The 18,167-nt window shown below is 55.8% G+C and overlaps 1 protein-coding gene and 1 long non-coding RNA gene across 3 annotated transcripts in view; one reads left to right on the forward strand and one right to left on the reverse strand.

The window, feature by feature from the left end:
• The window catches only part of LASP1 (LIM and SH3 protein 1), a 40,362-nt gene that overhangs the window by 4,388 nt on the left and 17,807 nt on the right, over positions 1-18,167 (forward strand). Inside the window, exons 2-3 of one of the 2 annotated variants that reach the window (XM_029929060.1) lie at positions 2,663-2,757; positions 12,454-12,538. In XM_029929060.1, coding sequence (XP_029784920.1) covers positions 2,663-2,757; positions 12,454-12,538 — 180 coding nt within the window. Of the gene's footprint in view, positions 1-2,662; positions 2,758-12,453; positions 12,539-18,167 lie in introns of those variants that run through there. The other variant, XM_029929061.1, reaches the window with a different exon arrangement.
• On the reverse strand, positions 6,925-8,637 carry LOC115282858. The gene is made up of 2 exons (XR_003904774.1): positions 8,447-8,637; positions 6,925-7,659 (listed from the first exon to the last, which is right to left on the reverse strand). It is a non-coding gene; the product is annotated as an uncharacterized LOC115282858 (long non-coding RNA).

Genomic DNA, 18,167 nt, shown 5'->3' on the forward strand with positions numbered 1-18,167 from the left:
GTCTCTTTTCTCTTGGGGTCCCCTTGGGGTACCCAGCCCAGGCTTAGCCTACAGGGACTGCTGGGTGACTTGCCATCTTCTGTTCCCCCTTCCTCTCCTCCCCCACCCTGCTCCAAAGAGGACACAGTAGCTGGAGCTGCTGGATTTTCTTTAACCTTGGAGCCCTCCTCTAGAGAGAGGAGGGAAGTGACGGGAAGCCGCTATCAGTGCTGGGCTTGGAGCCTGGAACTGGGTCATCTCATTCCTCCCCCAGCCCCTACCCTGCCCCTCTGTGAGACCACTTTCCAGTTGCAGAGACTGAGTTCAGTAGTGACCCTGAAGGCACTCGGTCCCCTCTTGTTTCCATTATTCTGCTCCTGAGCCCCACGTAAGGGAACAGGTGACTATTGCCCCAGCCTCTAATGTGTTAGCTGAGAGCAAGGGGTCTCGGGGTGAGGTGGCAAGAGCTAATGATGGATATGTGCCCCATCCCCTCCTGGGGGCTCCCCTTCCTCCAAAAGGCGGCTAGGAGGTTTCTTATGGAACTACTGCACCCCCAGCCTGGCCAGTATTGTCTGCCCCCCTTCCCCTGGTGGGGACCTGGCCAGCTGCTAGGGTAGGGCTGTCTCTTTCTCTCCCTGTGTCTCCCCCACGTCAATCAGGAGGCAGCTTTGGAGGTCCCCAGTCCTAGGACAGTGCATATTCCTGCATATGTGTGTGTGAAAGTGGGTCATGGTCCGGATTCCAGAGAATGTTTTTCCTGGCAGGCCCCTGAGGGGGTGTGGGGAGGCGGAGGCCCAGGCAAGGGCCTGTGCAGCTAGGCAGGCAGCGGCCAGCAGACTGGGTGGTGACAGGGCTGGGGCACTCTGCCAGCACCTCCCAGGCACTGGGGGAGAGATAGGGGCTGTCACTTGGGGGGCTAGTGGGGGCCGGACTGCCCTGTTCTGGTTTGCCAGCCAGGTTGCACGTGCTGGGGTTTTGTGTACAGAGGAGATGGGGCTGGGCCCAGGTTGGGGTGAGGGCCAAGCTCACACCAGCCATCCCTTTGCTTGCAGACTTCCAGCTGGCCTTCTTCCCAAAAAAACGTGGTTCTTCTATCGCTTCGTTTACTATTCCAGTTTTGGAGAGTCTCCTCCATAGGGAAAGTACCCTGTTCGAAGGTGATTACCCTCAGATTATCTGCTGGTCTCTGGTGGAAGTGGGCCAGGGTCGAGGAGGTGGTATCCCAACCCCTCAGCTTCCTTTTTTCTGTCCCCACCTCCAAGGTGTCCCAGAAACACCCCTTGGCCGGGCAACACGTGTTGAAAAGCACTGCCTTGGGGGAACTCCTTAACAGATGGCTAAGAACCAGGCCTGTGCTGGGCGCCTACGGGAGTCTCCCCGGGCTCTTCCTGACTTCTGGCCTTCTCTGAGGGTCAGGAGTGTCTTCCTGTAACTGCTGGGAAATGGGGCAGAGACAGGCCAGCCGGGTCACCAGGTAGCCCGGATTCTGGGGTCTTGGAAGCTGGACTCCAGCTTGGCGTTGATGATCCTGGGCCTCATCCCAGGCTTCGAGGGGTTGATTTCTGTATCTTGACGTGGGTTTGCCTGAACATCAGCATTTCTCGGGATGGGAGCATTTCTGTTGCATCAGTTCCTGGTCCCTCCTGGCCTTCAGCTCTGTTCCCCTCAGTTGGCCCCCCCTGGATTGGTCCCTGGGTTTTCCTGGAATCTTCCATGCATTGTAGCTGTGGTTGGGCAGGGTGAAGCCCCACCTGCTCCCCAGCACACGCAGGCCTCCACTGGGAGCTGCGGCGCCCCCTCTGCTGGGTTTGTATCTGCCACGGGGCCCAGCACCTAACATGCAAGTACTTAGAGGGACCAAGTGCTGTGCTGTTTTACAGGTGATTTCTCCTTTGTGCCTCCTTATTATTGCTGTTCTTGCCAGACATGGAAATGGCTCAGAGGCATATGGTCAAGTTCACAGGGCTGGTCAGGGTGGAGCTTTGATGTCCACCGTGGGGGTACACCTGCAGGCAGGGGGCTCTGTGATGCCTCAGAGGGAGGGCAGCTGTGGGGTGCTGTTCCCAGTTATCTGACCGGGGCTGGGAGAAAGGGTAACGGGGGTGGTGGTTAGAGCTTGGGGCACCCCCTCCCCCAATCTGGTCACAGGTTCCCCAGGAAGTGGGAGGTATGAGAGCTGGAGCAGCACCAGGGGCCCATGTGTGTGGTGGTCCCGGAGTGAGAGTGAACAGTGCCAGGGTTTCAGCCCCGTGGCCTGGTGGCCGGCCCTCCTCCTCTTCTCTAAGACCTTGTCAAGGCTGCTGGGCTTCCCCTCTGAGTTCAGTAGCAGTTGCTTCCTAGCAACCCTGGTGCAGCTTTGCATAAGCAATGAGGCTTCTCTGGGGCTTGGGGGGCAGCAGGAGTGGTCTGGGGGAGAACTGGGCCCTTCTCCACTCACCCTTCGAGTCTGCCTGTCTCCTGCTCCTGACAGCTCAAATGGCTGACTGGTGGGGAGTGCGGAAGGGGAGGAGAGTGTATGTCATCGGCTGCCAGAGCCTGTGACTTGAGATGTCCCCGTCTCACCCCCTAAGTGATTCTGTGTTCCAGTCCCTGGGATGGAGTGCTCCTTCCTAGGGCCTAGTCCCCCTTCCTAAAGTCCTGTCATCTGACGGGTGTCCTCCCTCTGTGCCTCTGTCCCCAGTTCTGGCATAAAGCATGCTTCCACTGCGAGACCTGCAAGATGACACTCAACATGAAGAACTACAAGGGCTACGAGAAGACGCCCTACTGCAACGCGTGAGTCCTGCCTCCCTCCCTAGCTCTTCCTTCTGTCCTCATGGTGCTGTCTAGCGCTTGCACACTCTACCCAAGAAGCATTCAGCACGTTTAGTCCTTACACTGGCTGGATGAAGTAAGGGCTGCTAATGTGCCCATTTTACAGGGAGGGAAACCGAGGCTTAGGAAAGGAATGGGCTTTCGCCAGATGGCATGGCTAGCGAGAGGCTGGTTGAAACCCAGCCAGGCAAGCATGTTCTTCCCAGTGCACCCTGCTGCGAGAGAGGGCCCAGTGCGGTCCCTCTCTAAGGGGCTGGGCACTAGGCTTGGGGGACTTCCTGGTGTTCATCTTTTGAAAACTGAGGGCAACAAGAAGGGGTGACTGGGCCTGGGGCAGGTCTCTTTCCTTTTGGTGAGGAAGGTTGTGGAGACCTTCATGTCTTTTCCAGTGGTGTTGGCTGGGCTCTGTACCTTCTGCACTGGGACTTGCAGCCTGTCCTGCTGCGGGAGGCGGGTAGAGGTGGGGTCCAGGACACCCCTCCCCGACCCCGCGCCGTTCAGTTCCAGAAAGTATACTGCCTTCTACCTTCAAGTTGACGTCATATGTAGCAAGTGTAAACTCAGTGTCGGTCCCTGGCGTATGCAGGACCCTACGGCCACCCTCCTAGCGGGGGCTTCAGGAGGTCAAGTCACTGAGTCATGGCAAAATTCAGGGTCTGACTTGCATCCAGGAGTTTCCTTGGTCAGGGGGCTCTTCGCGGCTTAAGTGCTAAGGAGGGGAACACTGGGACTTATTGAAAAGGAGTAGGGGGCTTAAACCGAAAGTCTGCCTCTCCCTCACAGCACCCCCAGTCCCCTCCTGATACCCCAGACTCACCATCCCTTAGGGATTTGAACATCCGTCACGCATTTATTGCTGCCAACTGCTATATGCCAACCTGTGTCAGGGACTGGGAAAAGAGATTTCTTAAAAAAAGTTTTTTTTTTTTAAATGATTCACTCTCTCTCTCTTTTTTTTTAACATTTATTTAGTTTTGAGAGAGAGAGAGAGAGAGACACAGAGTGTGAGCGGGGGAGGGTCAGAGAGAGAGGGAGACAGAACCCAAAGCAGGCTCCAGGCTCTCAGCGGTCAGCACAGAGCCTGACGGGGGCTCGAACCCACGAACCATGAGATCATGACCTGAGCTGAAGTTGGCCACATAACCAACTGAGCCATCCAGGCACCTCAAAGGTTTGGTTTTTTTTTTAAATATTTATTCATTTTTGAGAGAGAGAGTGCTAGTTGGGGGGATGCATAAAGAGAGGGAGACACAGAATTGGATTCAGGCTTCAAGCTCTAAGCTGTCAGCACAGACGGAGCCTGATGTGGGGCTCAAACCCACCCGAGGCCCGATGCTCAACCTACTGAGCCTTCCAAGCGCCCCTGGGAAAAGAGATTTCTAAGTGACAGAAATCTCAAGCCCAAGAAGCAACTTGGATATTGCCCTTCCTGGGAGGGATTGGGCACCAGGAGGGTTGCCTGGGGTAGGAGGAGGATCCCAGCTCCCTCTGGGCTCCTGCTTCAGCTGCCTCCTCTCCTCTATTAGCTTCCACTGGTCCTCTCCCCCCACCAACCCCTCCCACCCCCCAAGGGAAATGGGACATTCTTAGAATTCTTACAGGCTCACACAAGCCCTGATTCTCTGCCACTTCCTCCCTCTGTTGGGGAGCGGGGTGGGGTTCAATAAAGCCAGAGGCCGGGGCAGTGTAACCCCTTCATGGCTGGACCACTTGGAGCTGGATTCTGGGCACTGAGCCTCCTTTGGGGGCAGTTTCTGAGCCTCAGCCCCACCTGGCAGAAGTCTGGCTGAGCCCTGAGCCTGCTGGGTGGCAGAGACTGATGTTCACTTACATCTCTTCCTAAGACTCTAGTAGCCTAGCATTTAGGGAGCCCTGGGAGTTGGTGAAAGTAGTCAGCCTTGTCCTTGTTTTCTCTGCATTTTCTCTATCTCATGCTGGAGCCCTAGCCTAACCGTTCTCACCCTGTTTTGGGGAGGCTGCAGTAAGTGGGGGTGGGGACTGCGGGAGGTATTAGGGTCTCCAAGGGCGCCAGAAGACGAAGCCTCTCTCCCCAGATGCCGCTCCCAGAGTGCCCAGGCAGATGTCCCTGTCTCTGTCCTGGTCCCAGCCAGAGAAGCAGGTTGGCCTCTGTCCCCCCAGGCTTTACAGCCCCAGCCTCTGCCCTGCCCAGTTGGCCTTTGGCCCAGCTGGGATGCTGTACTGACTGAGCCACCCAGGCACCCCTGGCCCAGCTGGGATGGTCCCTTCCAGGATTCAGAGGACTCCGAAGGAGAGCTGAAGCTCCGGGAGACGTGCAGACGTGCGGCCGGCCCGGCTGTGTCTCACCTCTGCTGGGAGTGAGCAGAGTAGCACCTTGACCAAGGCGCTCACACTCCCTCAGCCAGCGACTGCTAGTGTTTGGTTTGGGCCCAGCAAGCCTGACACGGTGATTCTAGGATAAGCCAGATGTAGTAGGCCTGGCCTGCAGGGAGCACCCTCTGTGGACCTGTCTGAGCTCCAGTTTCTCTGTGGTTACGAATTCCCACCTAGGGGTGCTGGCCCCTAGGCCAAAGAGTCCTGAGCACCTGGCCTGTGCCAGGTACTGTGCCCCCGTCCCCTCTCATTCCCTCCTGTTTGCTTTTTGCCTCTGGCCCCATCCTCCAGTGACATTCGGGTTCCTGAATCTTGGGGTTTCCCAGGGTGTAGATTGGCCCCCACTCCCATCCTGGCCTTGCTTTGTGGACCTCAGGCCTGGCTTCCCTCCTTCTCAGCAGTAGCTCCTGGTCAAGACCCACAGGGGCAGGTGATCTGTCCTGGCCCTTTGCCAGGGAGCTGGACCCCCTCAGTGAGTTGAGAGTGTATGAGTTTGGTGTGCAAGGAGGCTTCCATGTTCATCCTGTTTCTGGCCAGTCCCTGAGCCAGGATCTCGCAGGGGGTGGTCAAGAGAGAGGAGAGGGCTGCCGGTCATTCTCCAGTTGGCTTCTCAAGACGGAGATTTAAAAATGTTCCAGGAAGGGGCCGTAAGTAGCCCCTTCTGTTTCTCTCATTGCACTAGACTCGTTTTGGGGTTAGGCGGCAGAGAGAACACAGGCCAGAGCTCACAGCCAGTCTGCTGGGCCGTGATGGACCCCGCAAACATGGCCTTCAACACGTGCCTGCTGGGTACCCAGACACATACACTTTCTCGTGGTGTGGGGCCAGGGAGAGATGCCTGGGAGTCAGACTGAATAGGCTGCATCTGTGTTCACACTTCCCAGGCAGCAGTGCCCAGGCAAGGTGGAGGTGTGCCTTTCCGCTTTGGCACAATAGCTGGTGGTACAAGAACCACTGTTCATCAGATTATTTTGTGAAACTTCTAGAAAGTTCTAGAAAGTGAGCCTGCTCTCTTGAGTTAAAGGAATATTTACGTCCTCCGTTATTTGTTTTGTAAACCACGTTTTCCGAAAGTGGGGCTGTCTGTCCACATGTACAAACCTGCCCCTCTTCCTCCATGCAAATAGTGTAGGAGTGTGGAGGTCAGAGGGAGGATGGGGGTGGGGAGAACTGTGCCTGCTCCTTCCTCCTTGGGGGCCATGAATCCATGCAAAGCTGCACACCAGGGGCAGAGTTTCAGGGAACCAGGTTTGGGGGTATTGAGTGTGGAGGTGGATATGAGGGCTCAGATGTCTCCCTCCCTCTTCGCTGCTATGGATTTCCGGGTCCATCCTTCAATTTCCTTGAGCTATGTGGTGCGGGGCTGAGGAGGGTGGAGACCGCCCTGGCTCTGGAGAAAAAGGGACTGTGGTCCTGCTCCTTCCCTCAGGTCTCAAAGTGTGGGGTGTGGGTGCTCAAAGCGTCTCTGGATACTGTGTCAAATCTCAGTTGCTCTTAGGGATGGAGCATTAGTGGGCAAATCCCCGACTGGGGTCTGGAGCTTTCCCGATTCCCTCTTTCTTGCCTCTGATTGGGAAAAACGGGATCAGAGGTATCAGGGAGCAGGTGAAGCATCAGGAGTGGGAGTGAGAGGCATGTGTGTGATGTGTGTTTGGGATGGGGAGGCAGGCTCAAAGGGGCATCCACAGTGGCCAAACGCAGGCCCTCCCACACCACTCTCATCCCCAAAGCCTTCCATTCAGAGATGTCAGGGCATCAAGGAACCTCAGAGATCCCTTTGTTTCTGAACGACCCCATTTTATAGATGAGGAAACTGAGGCCCAGTGTTTCTAAGCCTCACCCAACTTGGCCGAATCATGTCTCTTTATGTATTGCCATCAGGGACCGGTACCAGCTTTGATTTTGCATCTTGCAGCCTGAGGGCTTGGTAAGTCCTTCTTCATGTCCGGCCTTGATCCTTCTGGCTGCTCATTATTTTCCTTTGGTCAAACAATGCTTCCTTGTTGCTTCCTATCCCCGCCATTTCAGCCCCTCCAGCCTGGGGGACTGGTAAGAAACTGGGTTAGAAAGGAGCCGCCCCGCCTGCCCACGGGCAGTGTTCCCAGCGGGGGAATCAGCAGAGGCAGGATGTAGGGGCTATTTTTTTTCCCTTTGGTAAAACCAAAGGCTCCTTGTTGCTTTTGTTGATGTATTTTTGTTCCTCCTTGAACAAAAAGCTGTGGTTTTTGAAGGGGTCCAAGGCTGGAAAGGGCAAGGGTGCTTGTGGAAAGGGGGAGCAGAGATTTCGGGATCTCTGGTCTATTCTGGCTCAGCCTCTGGAATGCAGCTAATGGCCGGCGCCGGAGTGGGGCTGCCCCGGAGAAGCTCTCCCCGTCATCAGTGTGTCGGTAGCAGGAGCCTCAACGTCCTCTCTGTCCTCAGAGTCCTGAGCAGGAAGGAAACTCAGAGGTCCTCAGTCAGAGGACTCTCCTCCTGCATCCATGCCCATCATTGTCTGCACTCTTGAGACACCTGCTTTAGAAAAGTTTTAATTAAAGGAGGTGGTGGCTTCTGGCTGAGACCCCACAGGGTCTCTCATGATGCCCAAACTTGGGAACTGGCTGGATTTGAAAGATAAAGTACTTTGTTCTCCACCCACCCCATCAAGCACATATTTCATTCCCCTGGAGCTCTGAGAGCTGGGGGTGGACTGGGGTCCATCTGAGAGAGAGAGAGAGAGAGAGAGAGAGAGAGATGTCAGCCTCCCCCTAGATGGACGGGCAGCTGTGGTGAGGGGGCAAGTGCACTGGGCAAGCAAGGTCTTTGTCCTGGACACTGAGTATCAATTTCTTTATCTGTAAAATGGGCACAATGATAATGCCTCCTTCCCTAACCTGAAGCCTTGTGTCAGATTTCAAGAGACAATGTGCACAGGACACAGTCTATCAAGAAGTCACTCAGTGTGCCTGTCCGTTCTCCCGGAGGCTTAGGCTGCTGCCCACTGCTGTCTGATTACCCTCCTGGTCCCTGTTCTTGCCCTCCTGGATGCTATGTCCCTTCCCCCGCCCCTCCACCACCCCCAGCTTCCTGTCCTAGTGAACTTGGCCTGTCTCCATGCCTCTCTCTTCCCCGGAGCAGCTGATGCTGCTGTCAGGGGTGGGGAGGGGCACCGGCAGAGGGCCCGCTGCCTGGAATGGTTAACAAGAGGCTGTGTGCAGGCTGGCCCAGAGAAGGGACAAAGCACAGCTGTGCTCTGCACCGAGCTCCAGGTAGGGTTGGGACACCCAGCTCTTCCCACCCTGGCCCCTCATTGCCTTACCGTGACCCAGTCTGTTGGTGAGGCTGGGGTTCCATCAGGGTCACGAGCTGGGGTGATAGCCCCTCGTCTGCCTCGGCAGGCACATCGGCGCGCGCGCGCGCGCGCGCACACACACACACACACACACACACATCCATTCATCCCAGCTGGGATCAGTGGGTAGTGGGCGGTGGGGGCAGAAGAGGAGCTTCAATCTGAGGACAGAGACGAAGGGAAGAGGTAGAATTCCCAGCAATTGTTTCTGGAAGGAGGTCAAATCAGTTGCAGCCCCCTTGGAAGGTAGTCCTGTTGGTGGGGGAAGGGCACAGCACCTATGTTGGTGCACCCCTCCTTCTGAAACACACCCACGGCACCTGTCTTCCTCACGGACATTGTCTACAGGAACCCTGTGCTCCCAATCTCCTGGTTTTTGCCCTCGTGAGCTACTCTGCAGCTGAGGACACCCTTGCTGTCTGCGCCTCTTCCCCCACCCCCACAGACTCTCTCTTGTCTTCCTGCTCTGCCGCTCTCCTGCCTGGAGCTGAGGATGGGGTTGCCATGGGAACCTGAAGCAGCAGTGAGCAGGGGAAGGGAAAGACAGGGTTGTCTCTCCAGGGCTGGGGGCTGTGGGGAGGGGACAGGGTTGACCCAGTAGGAAGAATAGATGTCTGCCTGCCTTCTTCTGGCTTAGGGTTGGGGTTCAGGAGGCACGGTAAGAGACTGGAGGTTCTGGAGCTCCTTAATCTAGTTAATCTCATGCAGGATTAAAATCTCCCCCACGTCCCCCCTTCCTGCCAGATTAAGCTGCATGAACATCTAGGCGGGTCTCCCCTTCCCTTCTGATGGGATAGGTGTTCTGGCTGTGGGGGGCTAAAATCTGGGGGTCATGGTGGCTCCAAAGAGGATGAAATACACGACAATTCCATCCAGAGGCACTCGCTGCCTGTTGGGAGGATCTCTTGATGTGGAGGGGCGGAGATGTGTGCATGTGGCCTGGAAGGCGAGCTGTCGTGCATGGATCTGCTGGCTCCCGGGTCCATGAGATGTGCATCACTGCGGGGGGCCCATCTATGTCTTCTTCGTGTGTGAGGAACAACACTGTGTGTATGCGGTAGGAGCCTCAGAATGGGGGGGGCACATGTCAGGTGCACGTGTCTGGCTGTCCTTTGAGCCACTGGAACAGGCGGTCCATTTTCACCTTGTACATTCAGGGAACACCTGAGTGGTTCAGTCAGTTAACCAGCAGGCTCATGATTTCAGCTCAGGTCCTGATCTTGCGGTTTGTGAGATCGAGCCCCACATTGGCCTCCATGAGGACAGGGCGCCTGCTTCTGATTCTCACTCTCTCCCTCTTCGCTCTCTCTGCCCCTTCTCACCCATGCTCACCCTCTCTCAAAATAAATCAATAAACTTAAGAAATTTTAAAAAAGATTAATCTTGGCTAACCCAGGTTTACGGATCGGCTCCAGAGCCACCCTTCCCCCCCAGATGCTGAGCAGTGCCATCTCGGAATTGACCTTTCAAGTTCTAGGCCAGAGCAGCTGGGAGGTTTTCCTCTTGGTGCCCTTGCTTCAGGACCTCACTCTTTCTGCCGCATGATTCTCTACTTATAGATGCTCACCTTACCATACCCCACACCCCATGACACCTTCAGAAGGGCTCTGACCTGGTGGGAGGGTCATCTCTGAAGCCTTCCTTGCCGGTACCTCAGGACTAGCCAGTTCTGCTAGAGATCTTCCTTGGATCCCACCTCCTGTTCTCTTTCTAGCCTCTAGGAATAGACTCCTGGTTGATCCTCGCTTTTTCTGGAACTGCTAAGGAATTTTGAACGGAGCTCCGCAGCTGTGGGTGGCCCTAGCTTCATGCAGATGGGCCAAGCCTGGGGATTGGACCCATAGCCTTAGCTCCCCATTCATCCATGGGCCATTTCTGTTGCCGGCTGCAGACACCTGTGTTTGCTTTTCAGCCTCCTCCCTCCCTCCCTCTGCTGGGGGAGCTGACCTGGGAGCCAGGACCCAGGTGGGGCAGTGAAGGCTGTGGTGGTGGGTTGGGGTGGGGGTGGGGGACACAGCTGGAATCACGTAGGTCCAGGACAGTGAAACTAGACCAGAAGCAAAACCGATTTGCCAAAGTCACCCAGAGAGTCAGTGGCAGGGCCAGAGTCCAGCACTGTGTCCGTTCTGGTCACACACTCCTCCCCACCTTGGTTTAGTTCTGCAAACCCCAAGTCCTGCCCTTCGCGAGAGGTGGCTCACAGGGAAGTCACATGTTTACAGGTAGTGCTGGCTCGGGTGGTGCCGGCAGGAACGTCCCAGCTCTGGGGAGCGCACAGGTCGAGGAGGGCAGCGCGTTTCCAGCTCTAGGGCGCGTCCACCAGCTGGGATGGAACATGCCTGGAAAGAGGCAATCTGTGTCTTCCCTGAGGACAGCCTGTGAATTGGGGACCTGCAGGTGGTCCCAGATGAGGTGTGGTCCCCAAGGGCTGCAAACGGCCAGACCTCAGCTCCTGTTCAGAGAAGTCCCTGAAATAGTTGGGACCCATGTGGACCCCCAACCATGTCACCTACCAGCACATACCCACCAGCCACGGTGATTCAGGGCTGCCTCTGCTCTAGCTGGTCTGCTGGGGGACTTTGTGATGACTCAGGGGGATGTGGAAGACCCAAGTTCTAGTCTTGGTGCAGCCTCAGTGCCTGGTGTGACTTTCATTTACCCAACAAATGTTCGTTGAATACCAGGTACTGTTAAGGATGTTGAGATAAATCAATGGACAAGAGACCAAGCCCCCCTCGTCACCTGGAGAAGTGGAGAGAGGACAATAAACCCATGTGACAAATAAGCTAATTATGAAGTCAGTTAAGTACTAAGTGCGTGGTCCTTGCACACTGTTTCCTGCTCTGGGAAATGTCTGCATGATCCTGGAGGTCCCTGCAGGCTGGGCTTCGAGGGCCACCCTGGTTCATGCTACCTCCAAGCCAGCCTTCTTTCTGGGGAACAGGCTCCTGGTCTGTCCTGTGTCTGCAGATTGGAGGGTTTGGTTCAGACGGCTGGGCCCTGGGGAGATTGGGTGCAAATTTAATGCTGCCACTTACTGGCTGTGTGCCTTGGTCACATTGTTTGACCTCTCTGAGCCTCAGTTCTCCCTTCTGTCCGAGTGGGAAAATAGGGCATTTGTGAGGACATGCTGAACGAAGTAAGGCACAGGGCAAACATCAACCTTTGTTACAGCGTTATCTGGCGCCCTGAGGGCCTCAAGCTGATTTTCTGAGTCACAGTGATTTCTTACCTCCAGTTAAGTTAGCCCTCATTAGCCCTTTGAAACACCACTCTGGAGGTGTGCATTTTCTCTTTCACCACCTCCTCCAGGAAGCCTCCCCAGATATGTATGTCTCATTCTCCTTTACTACTACTTTTTTTTAAGTTCTTATTTTAATTACCTGGTGTTCCCCTCCCCTCTGGTAACCATCAGTTCTCTATAATTAAGAGTCTGTTTCTTGGTTTCTCTCTCTCTCTCTCTCTCTCTCTCTCTCTCCCCTTTGCTCATTTGTTTTGTTTCCCTTCTCCTTTACTTCTGTCTCTATATCCCTCCTGCCCTTCCTCTGCTTGGTCTCCATTTCTGGTATTAGCTCAAAGCTTTGTCCTGTCACATACCCATCTTCTCCTCTAGTGGGGCCGTCCTGGGTGGCCCAGACCCCTCAACCTCCCTGCACACTAGACTCTAAGGCATGGGGTTATCCCCAAATAAAGGTCATCTGAAACCCTCAGACACTGGCCCCAGGGCCAACGTTTGGCTCAGGGCAGTTCTCCATGGCCAGCCAGCCACTCAGGCCTGATGTCTTCTTCCCGGTTCCGCCCCTACTCAGTCTGAGGAGTGCCTGCCTCCCCTCAGCCAAGGGTGGGGCACATGGTGGTCCTGCTGCTGCTGGCAGAGAAGAGGACGTTTCTAGGAGAGTCAGGTCTATGGGAAGCCCAGAGGCGCCCGCCCTGTCCCCAGAGTGACCTCCACTCTGTTTTCTCTGTTCCTGCAGACACTACCCCAAGCAGTCCTTCACCATGGTGGCTGACACCCCGGAAAACCTCCGCCTCAAGCAGCAGAGTGAGCTCCAGAGTCAGGTGAGGGGGCGGAACTGGCCCTGTGGCCTGGGGGAGGGACGGCTGTCGTAACCCTTGGATTTGGCAAGGGCTCCTTCCCCCTGTGGTTACTCAGCAAGGCCAAGGTGCTGAAATCCTGGCACTTGCCTTGTCTCCCTGCCCCCACCCCTGCACCCAGTTCCTTCTTATTTCCTGACTTTATCAAAGGCGTGGAGGAAGCCATGCCCCCTCCTCCTTCTACCTCCAGTGGGCTGGGGACGTATGGGTATCTGATTCTTTCTGCTCCAGGAACTACGGTGAGGCAGCTAAAGCCCACCTCCTCCAGGAAGCTGTTCCCTTCTCCCTCCTCTCCACTCCAGAGAGGGGACTCACCTCTCCAGACTATGGCTGCCTGAGGTCAGCCCCTTCTTTATGGCCATATCTTGGAACCTTTTCCACCCTTCAGAGGGCTGGCTGGGAAGGGGCCCTCGCCCTAGAGGCCTGGGCCCTCACCCTGGGGGCCTGTCCTACCTTTGTCTCCTTGGGCCCGATTTTCTTGAACACTTGTTTTTGGGGAGGAGAGGGATTCCTGCCCCAGGGAGAATTAGGTCTTCAGGGGGGACATTGAGGAACAAGCAAAGAATCTAGAACCCTGAGACCCAAACGGGTCATTCTGCCTAGTGGTCTGGGAGGGCTTCTGGGACAAGCCTGGCCTTGATTGTGAAGGAGGGGGGCAGAGCAGGGCGGGGCTTCTGCTGAGACCCCTTGAGGGATTTAGCCAAGTGGGCAGGGTGCCCAAGGCCAGGAACATGTAGCAGGAGAGCCACCTGGGCCACAGAGGGGGATCTCTCCTGACCCCTCCAGAATGGGGCTCCTGCTGTCTGATGTTAACATGACCCGTCTGGGGTCCTAGTAGGTTGTGTGAAGGAGGACCAGCCTCGTCCGTGGTCGTGGGTCTGTGCGTGCATTCTCTCCTTGCCTCCTCCCAGCAGCTGTGAGGAAGGAACAGAGGCCCGGGGATATTTATTTTTGAGAGAGAGAGAGACAGATAGACAGACAGCATGAGCAGGGGAGGGCCAGAGAGAGAGGGAGACGCAGAATCCGAAGACGGGGGTCAGGCTCTGAGCTGTCAGCACAGAGTGCCTGACTCAGGGCTCGAACCCACAAACCATCAAATCGTGACCTGAGCCGAAGTCGGACGCTTAACCTACTGAGCCACCCAGGCGCCCCTAAAAAAATTAAAAAAAAATTTTTTTTAATGTTTACTTATTCTTGAGAGGGAGAGAGAGTATGCACGCACATGAGTGGGGGAAGGGCAGAGAGAGAGAGGGAGACACAGAAGCTGAAGCAGGCTCCAGGCTGTCAGCACACAGAGCCCAACTTGGGGTTCAAGCCCATGAACTGTAAGATCATGATTTGAGCCAAAGTTGGACGCTTAACTGACTGAGCCATCCAGGCGCTCCAAGGTCACTGCTACTTTAGAGAAGAGGGAAGAGATGCTGCTGACTTTGAAGGCGGGTTTGTCTAATTCTGAGACTTGTGTTCTTTCCAGTTTTCCACCCAGCTCCCTCAGGAGAACTAGCTCCACTTTGATACTAAACACGATAGTTTCTGGTGCTGGTGGGAACATTTATAGCTTAGGAAGTGCTTTTAGTTACTTTGCCTCATGTATCCTTGACCCCGCTCTGGGAGGTATCAGGTGAGGGAACTGAGGCTTTGCCTGTTGACACGCCCAGTAACTGAAGTTTCGGGATCTGGGCTCTGGTTTTTCCACTCCCAAGTACAGTGACCTTGACCTCACGTATAGCCCTGTCACGCGGGGCCTGAGGCTCAGGCCTTCTCTGTTTCCCACAGCAGCGGGGAGCAAGCAGGGGAAGCTGGTTTTTCCCTCAGCAGCGGCTTACCTCTGCCAGCCCAGAGGTCCACCCTGCTTGGCGTGAACCCTGCAGCTGGGGGGAGCCGGCAAGGACTCCAGACCCCTGCCAGCGGAGGAGGTCAGGGTGGTCCAGCTGGCAGGGAGAGGGGCTGAGGCAGCTCCAGGGCCTGGGCCTGGGCCTGGTGTGCACAGGGAAGATTTGGGCCAGAGCCTCCTTGGTCAGCTGCTGACTACCACTCTGGACTCCCAATTCTGTAGAGGGCCAAAGGTGGAGGGGGGCCGGAGGGGTGGGCAGGCCATAGCATCCAGGGTGACCTGGACCACCCCAACAGCTTGAGAGAGGCATTCAGGTCCCCGATTGGTGGGGGCCCCATCAGAGGAACCTGGAAGAAGAGGTTTGGGGAGAGGACATCGGGTCTTTGGAAAGGTGCAGGTCCAGACTTGGGGGAGTTATGTGCATACACTCAGGCAGAAGCCAGGGCACGCGTGCGTGCATGCACGCCCACACACACACCCACACACCCCTACTCTCAGGAGGAGAAATTCAAACCCTATTAATTCCCTCAGCCTTTGTGAGTCCCACAAAAGCAAGGCTGTAGCTCTTTTTGTCCCTGAGACCAGATCCCCGAGGGGTGGGGTCTGTAGGGGAAGCACCCTAAGCTCAGGCTCCCTGCCTTCGCTCCCTGCTCCCAAGGGGCCTGGCCTGCTGCTTGCCTCCTGGACTCCCGGCCTCCTCCTGTGTCTCAGGCAGGCCGAGGACGTTCTGAGAACGGCCATCATTCTCCATGAGGTCCTCGCTGAGGGCCAGGCCCTGACCTCATTTAATCCTTATGACCACCTGAGGAAGGAGAGATCTTTTTATCCCCATTCTACAGATGGGGGCACAGATTTAGAGAGGCCATGCCACTTGCCCAGAGGCAGGTTTCAAATCCTTTGCTCTTACCAATTCTGTAGTCTGACGTGGTGCCCAGCCTTGTATTCTTGACCCACCAGATACAGTTACCAGTGGTGGGGGACAGAGAGAGAGAGAGAGAGAGAGAGAGAGAGAGAGAGAATGTGTACACACACACACTCACAGACACGGGTAGGCGCACTGGAATACAGATTCCTAGTGCCCCGCCCTGCCAAGAGGTTTCTGGCTGGCAGTTCTGGGCAGTGCCCAGGAATCTGCATTTTGACTGCCCTGGTGATTCTTGCGTGCCTTTTGGACCTACTCAGAGCCTTAGAGCTGGGCTGGGGGGGCAGGCAGGAAGTGGGTGGAACTGACCCCAGCTCTCACCTTGCTTCTGCCATGAGGGGTGCGAGTCATGGAGTCAGGGCTCTGGACTGAGGACACAGCTCTAACCCACGGTGGGGCTTCCGCGGGCCCGGCAGCTGGGGTAGGTGGGCGGGTGGGGGCAGGGTTCCTGCCTTCTTTGCAAGCCTGGTTCTGTCTTCCTTCTACCGAGGCCCCCAGCTCTGTCTGTGGTCTGAGCCTGGCTGCTTTCCTCTCATAGCTTTTTTCCTCCCCTGTAAAATGGGGACAGCAAAGCCCAGTCGCCTAGAGGTCGGGGGCTGGGCCGATGCACTGAGGCTTGGAAGGGATGAGTGGGCCTGGTGTGGGGGGTATGGTGACAGGTTCTGGCTCCTGCGGCTGCTGTGGGGGCAGGGCCTGCTAGAGCAGTCTGTGGCTGGCGGGAAGGGAAGTGGGAGCCTCCTCGGCCTGCCCCGCCCCTCCCCACCAGGGTGTCAGTTGGTCTCTTTCCAGGGCCCCTTCCTGGCCTGGGTGCGGGTGTCTCAGCCCTCCTCTCTGGAAGCCGCTGGTGCTATTTCAACTTTATTTGTTTTCCTGTCTCTAGTTTGGTTCCCAAAGTGGTACTTTGGGCGTCTGGGACACCTGGAGCCTCCCTTGCCGGGGAGGGAACCACAGAACTGACCAGAAATGACCTTCTGGGTGGTCCTGCCCGGGCCTGGCTGGCTCAGGCAGGGAAAAAGAGACTGGGGCCCAGTGGCACCCCTGCCCAAGGCAGCTCTCCCACCTCCAGCCCCCAGGCTGAACAGAGGCAACATCTTTGGGGTGGGGTCGAGCTGGGGGTGTCAATGTGGCCACACCCCCGTGGTGCTGAGCCCAGCACAGAGTCAGAAATGCCCTGACGCACAGGAGAGTGTAGTCTGTGACCAGCACGCTGGTGGCACGCTTTTTTTATTTTTTAATGTTTATTTATTTTTGAAAGAGAGAGAGAGTGAGCAAGCACGAGTGGGGGAGGGGCAGAGAGAGCGAGAGGGAGACACAGAATCTGAAGCAGGCTCCAGGTTCCATGGCGTAAGCACCGCTTCCAAACCTTGACACCGTGACCTGCGCTGAAGTCGGACACTTAACCGACAGCCACCCGGGCGCCCCACGTGCGTCACTCTTAACCTAAACCAGCTGAAGGTCAGATCCTGGGTCTGCCACCACGAGCTGTGTGAACCCGGGCACGTTCCTTCACCTTCCCGAGCCTCAGTGACTTCATCTGTAAAATGGGGCTTACCTTCCTCCAAAGGTTATTGTGAGGACATTAGTATCTATTAGGCGTTTAGAACAGTTCCTGGCATAGAGTCAGCGCTCAATAAATGTTCACTATTAACTATTCTCCTGGAAAGGAGAGGAAATGGAGCCAGGGCACAGTGAAGCTGTGGAGTAGACACAATGACCTTTTCATGATCGCTTCCCGCACTGACTTTTCCATTAGCTCTCCTCCCCATCTGTGTCTGTCTATTTAAAACGGATTTCTTTTCTGTTAGAAGGGGCGGGTTACATAGTACATGCACCCAGCACACAGTAGGCCCACAGTCAGTGGAAATTGTCAGTAGTGTAATTTTTTTTTAAGAAAACAATTTATTTTTAAGTCGCTATCTTTTATGTTACATCAGCAAAGCAGTTCTAGTCTAAATGACGCTGTTAGGAGATTTTGTGTCTTTTCAATTCACTCATCATTCATGCGACAACCACTTATATTTGTACCTCCTCTGCCGGGATAAGTAGTGAACAGGATCGAGCTGGGGAATTATTAATAAACGTGCATAGAGAAAGCAGTGTCAGGGGCTGTGTGTGTTGGGAGGGAGGAGCCTTGGGCTCAGATCTGGCCCCACCCTGGGAATTTCCAGGATGGGTGGCCCAGGCAGTTCCTAGGCTTGGAGTCATCCGCCCACAGTGCTGAGTTGCACTCTGACCTTATCAACAACTAGGTTGAATGACCTTGGGCACGTCCTTTCCCTTCGAGACCTCCATCCTGGTGAGCTGTCCAAGACGAGGGCAAACACTCCTGCTTGGGTGACAAGGGAACATTGACGGGGGCGGGGGCAGGGCCCTCCCCACACCCCTGGCTCTCTCTCTCCTTTTTCCCTGTGTACTCATTCCAGCACTAAAAGGCCTCAGAGAATCTTCCTCACCTTGATTCTTCATGGTTAAGGCCTGCAGATACTTAAAAATGGTCATAAACTTCAAGAGCTGAGTGGGCTTTTAGGGATCATCCGGCTAGCCCCCGCTCAGGGGATCCAGAGAGGGGGGCTGACTTGCTTAGTGACACACTGCAAAGAGGTGCCAAGCCCAGACCTCCCTCCCTCCCTTCTCAGCCCCTGTACCACCCCAGTCCCGCCCCGCCCTATCTGGCTGCCTGTGCCTGCAGTGAAATGAATTCTCCTTCCCCAGCAGGGAGGGAGAGGCAGTTCCTGAGCCTGGGAACTAGCTGATGTCATTGTAGTGTCGCCATGGCAATCATTCCCCTGGATTAGGGGCCTGACCCTTACAAGGCCAGGAAGTGGAGGAAAGAATGG

This window comes from Suricata suricatta, chromosome 17 (assembly GCF_006229205.1).
Source record: "Suricata suricatta isolate VVHF042 chromosome 17, meerkat_22Aug2017_6uvM2_HiC, whole genome shotgun sequence".
Taxonomy (NCBI): Eukaryota; Metazoa; Chordata; class Mammalia; order Carnivora; family Herpestidae; genus Suricata; species Suricata suricatta.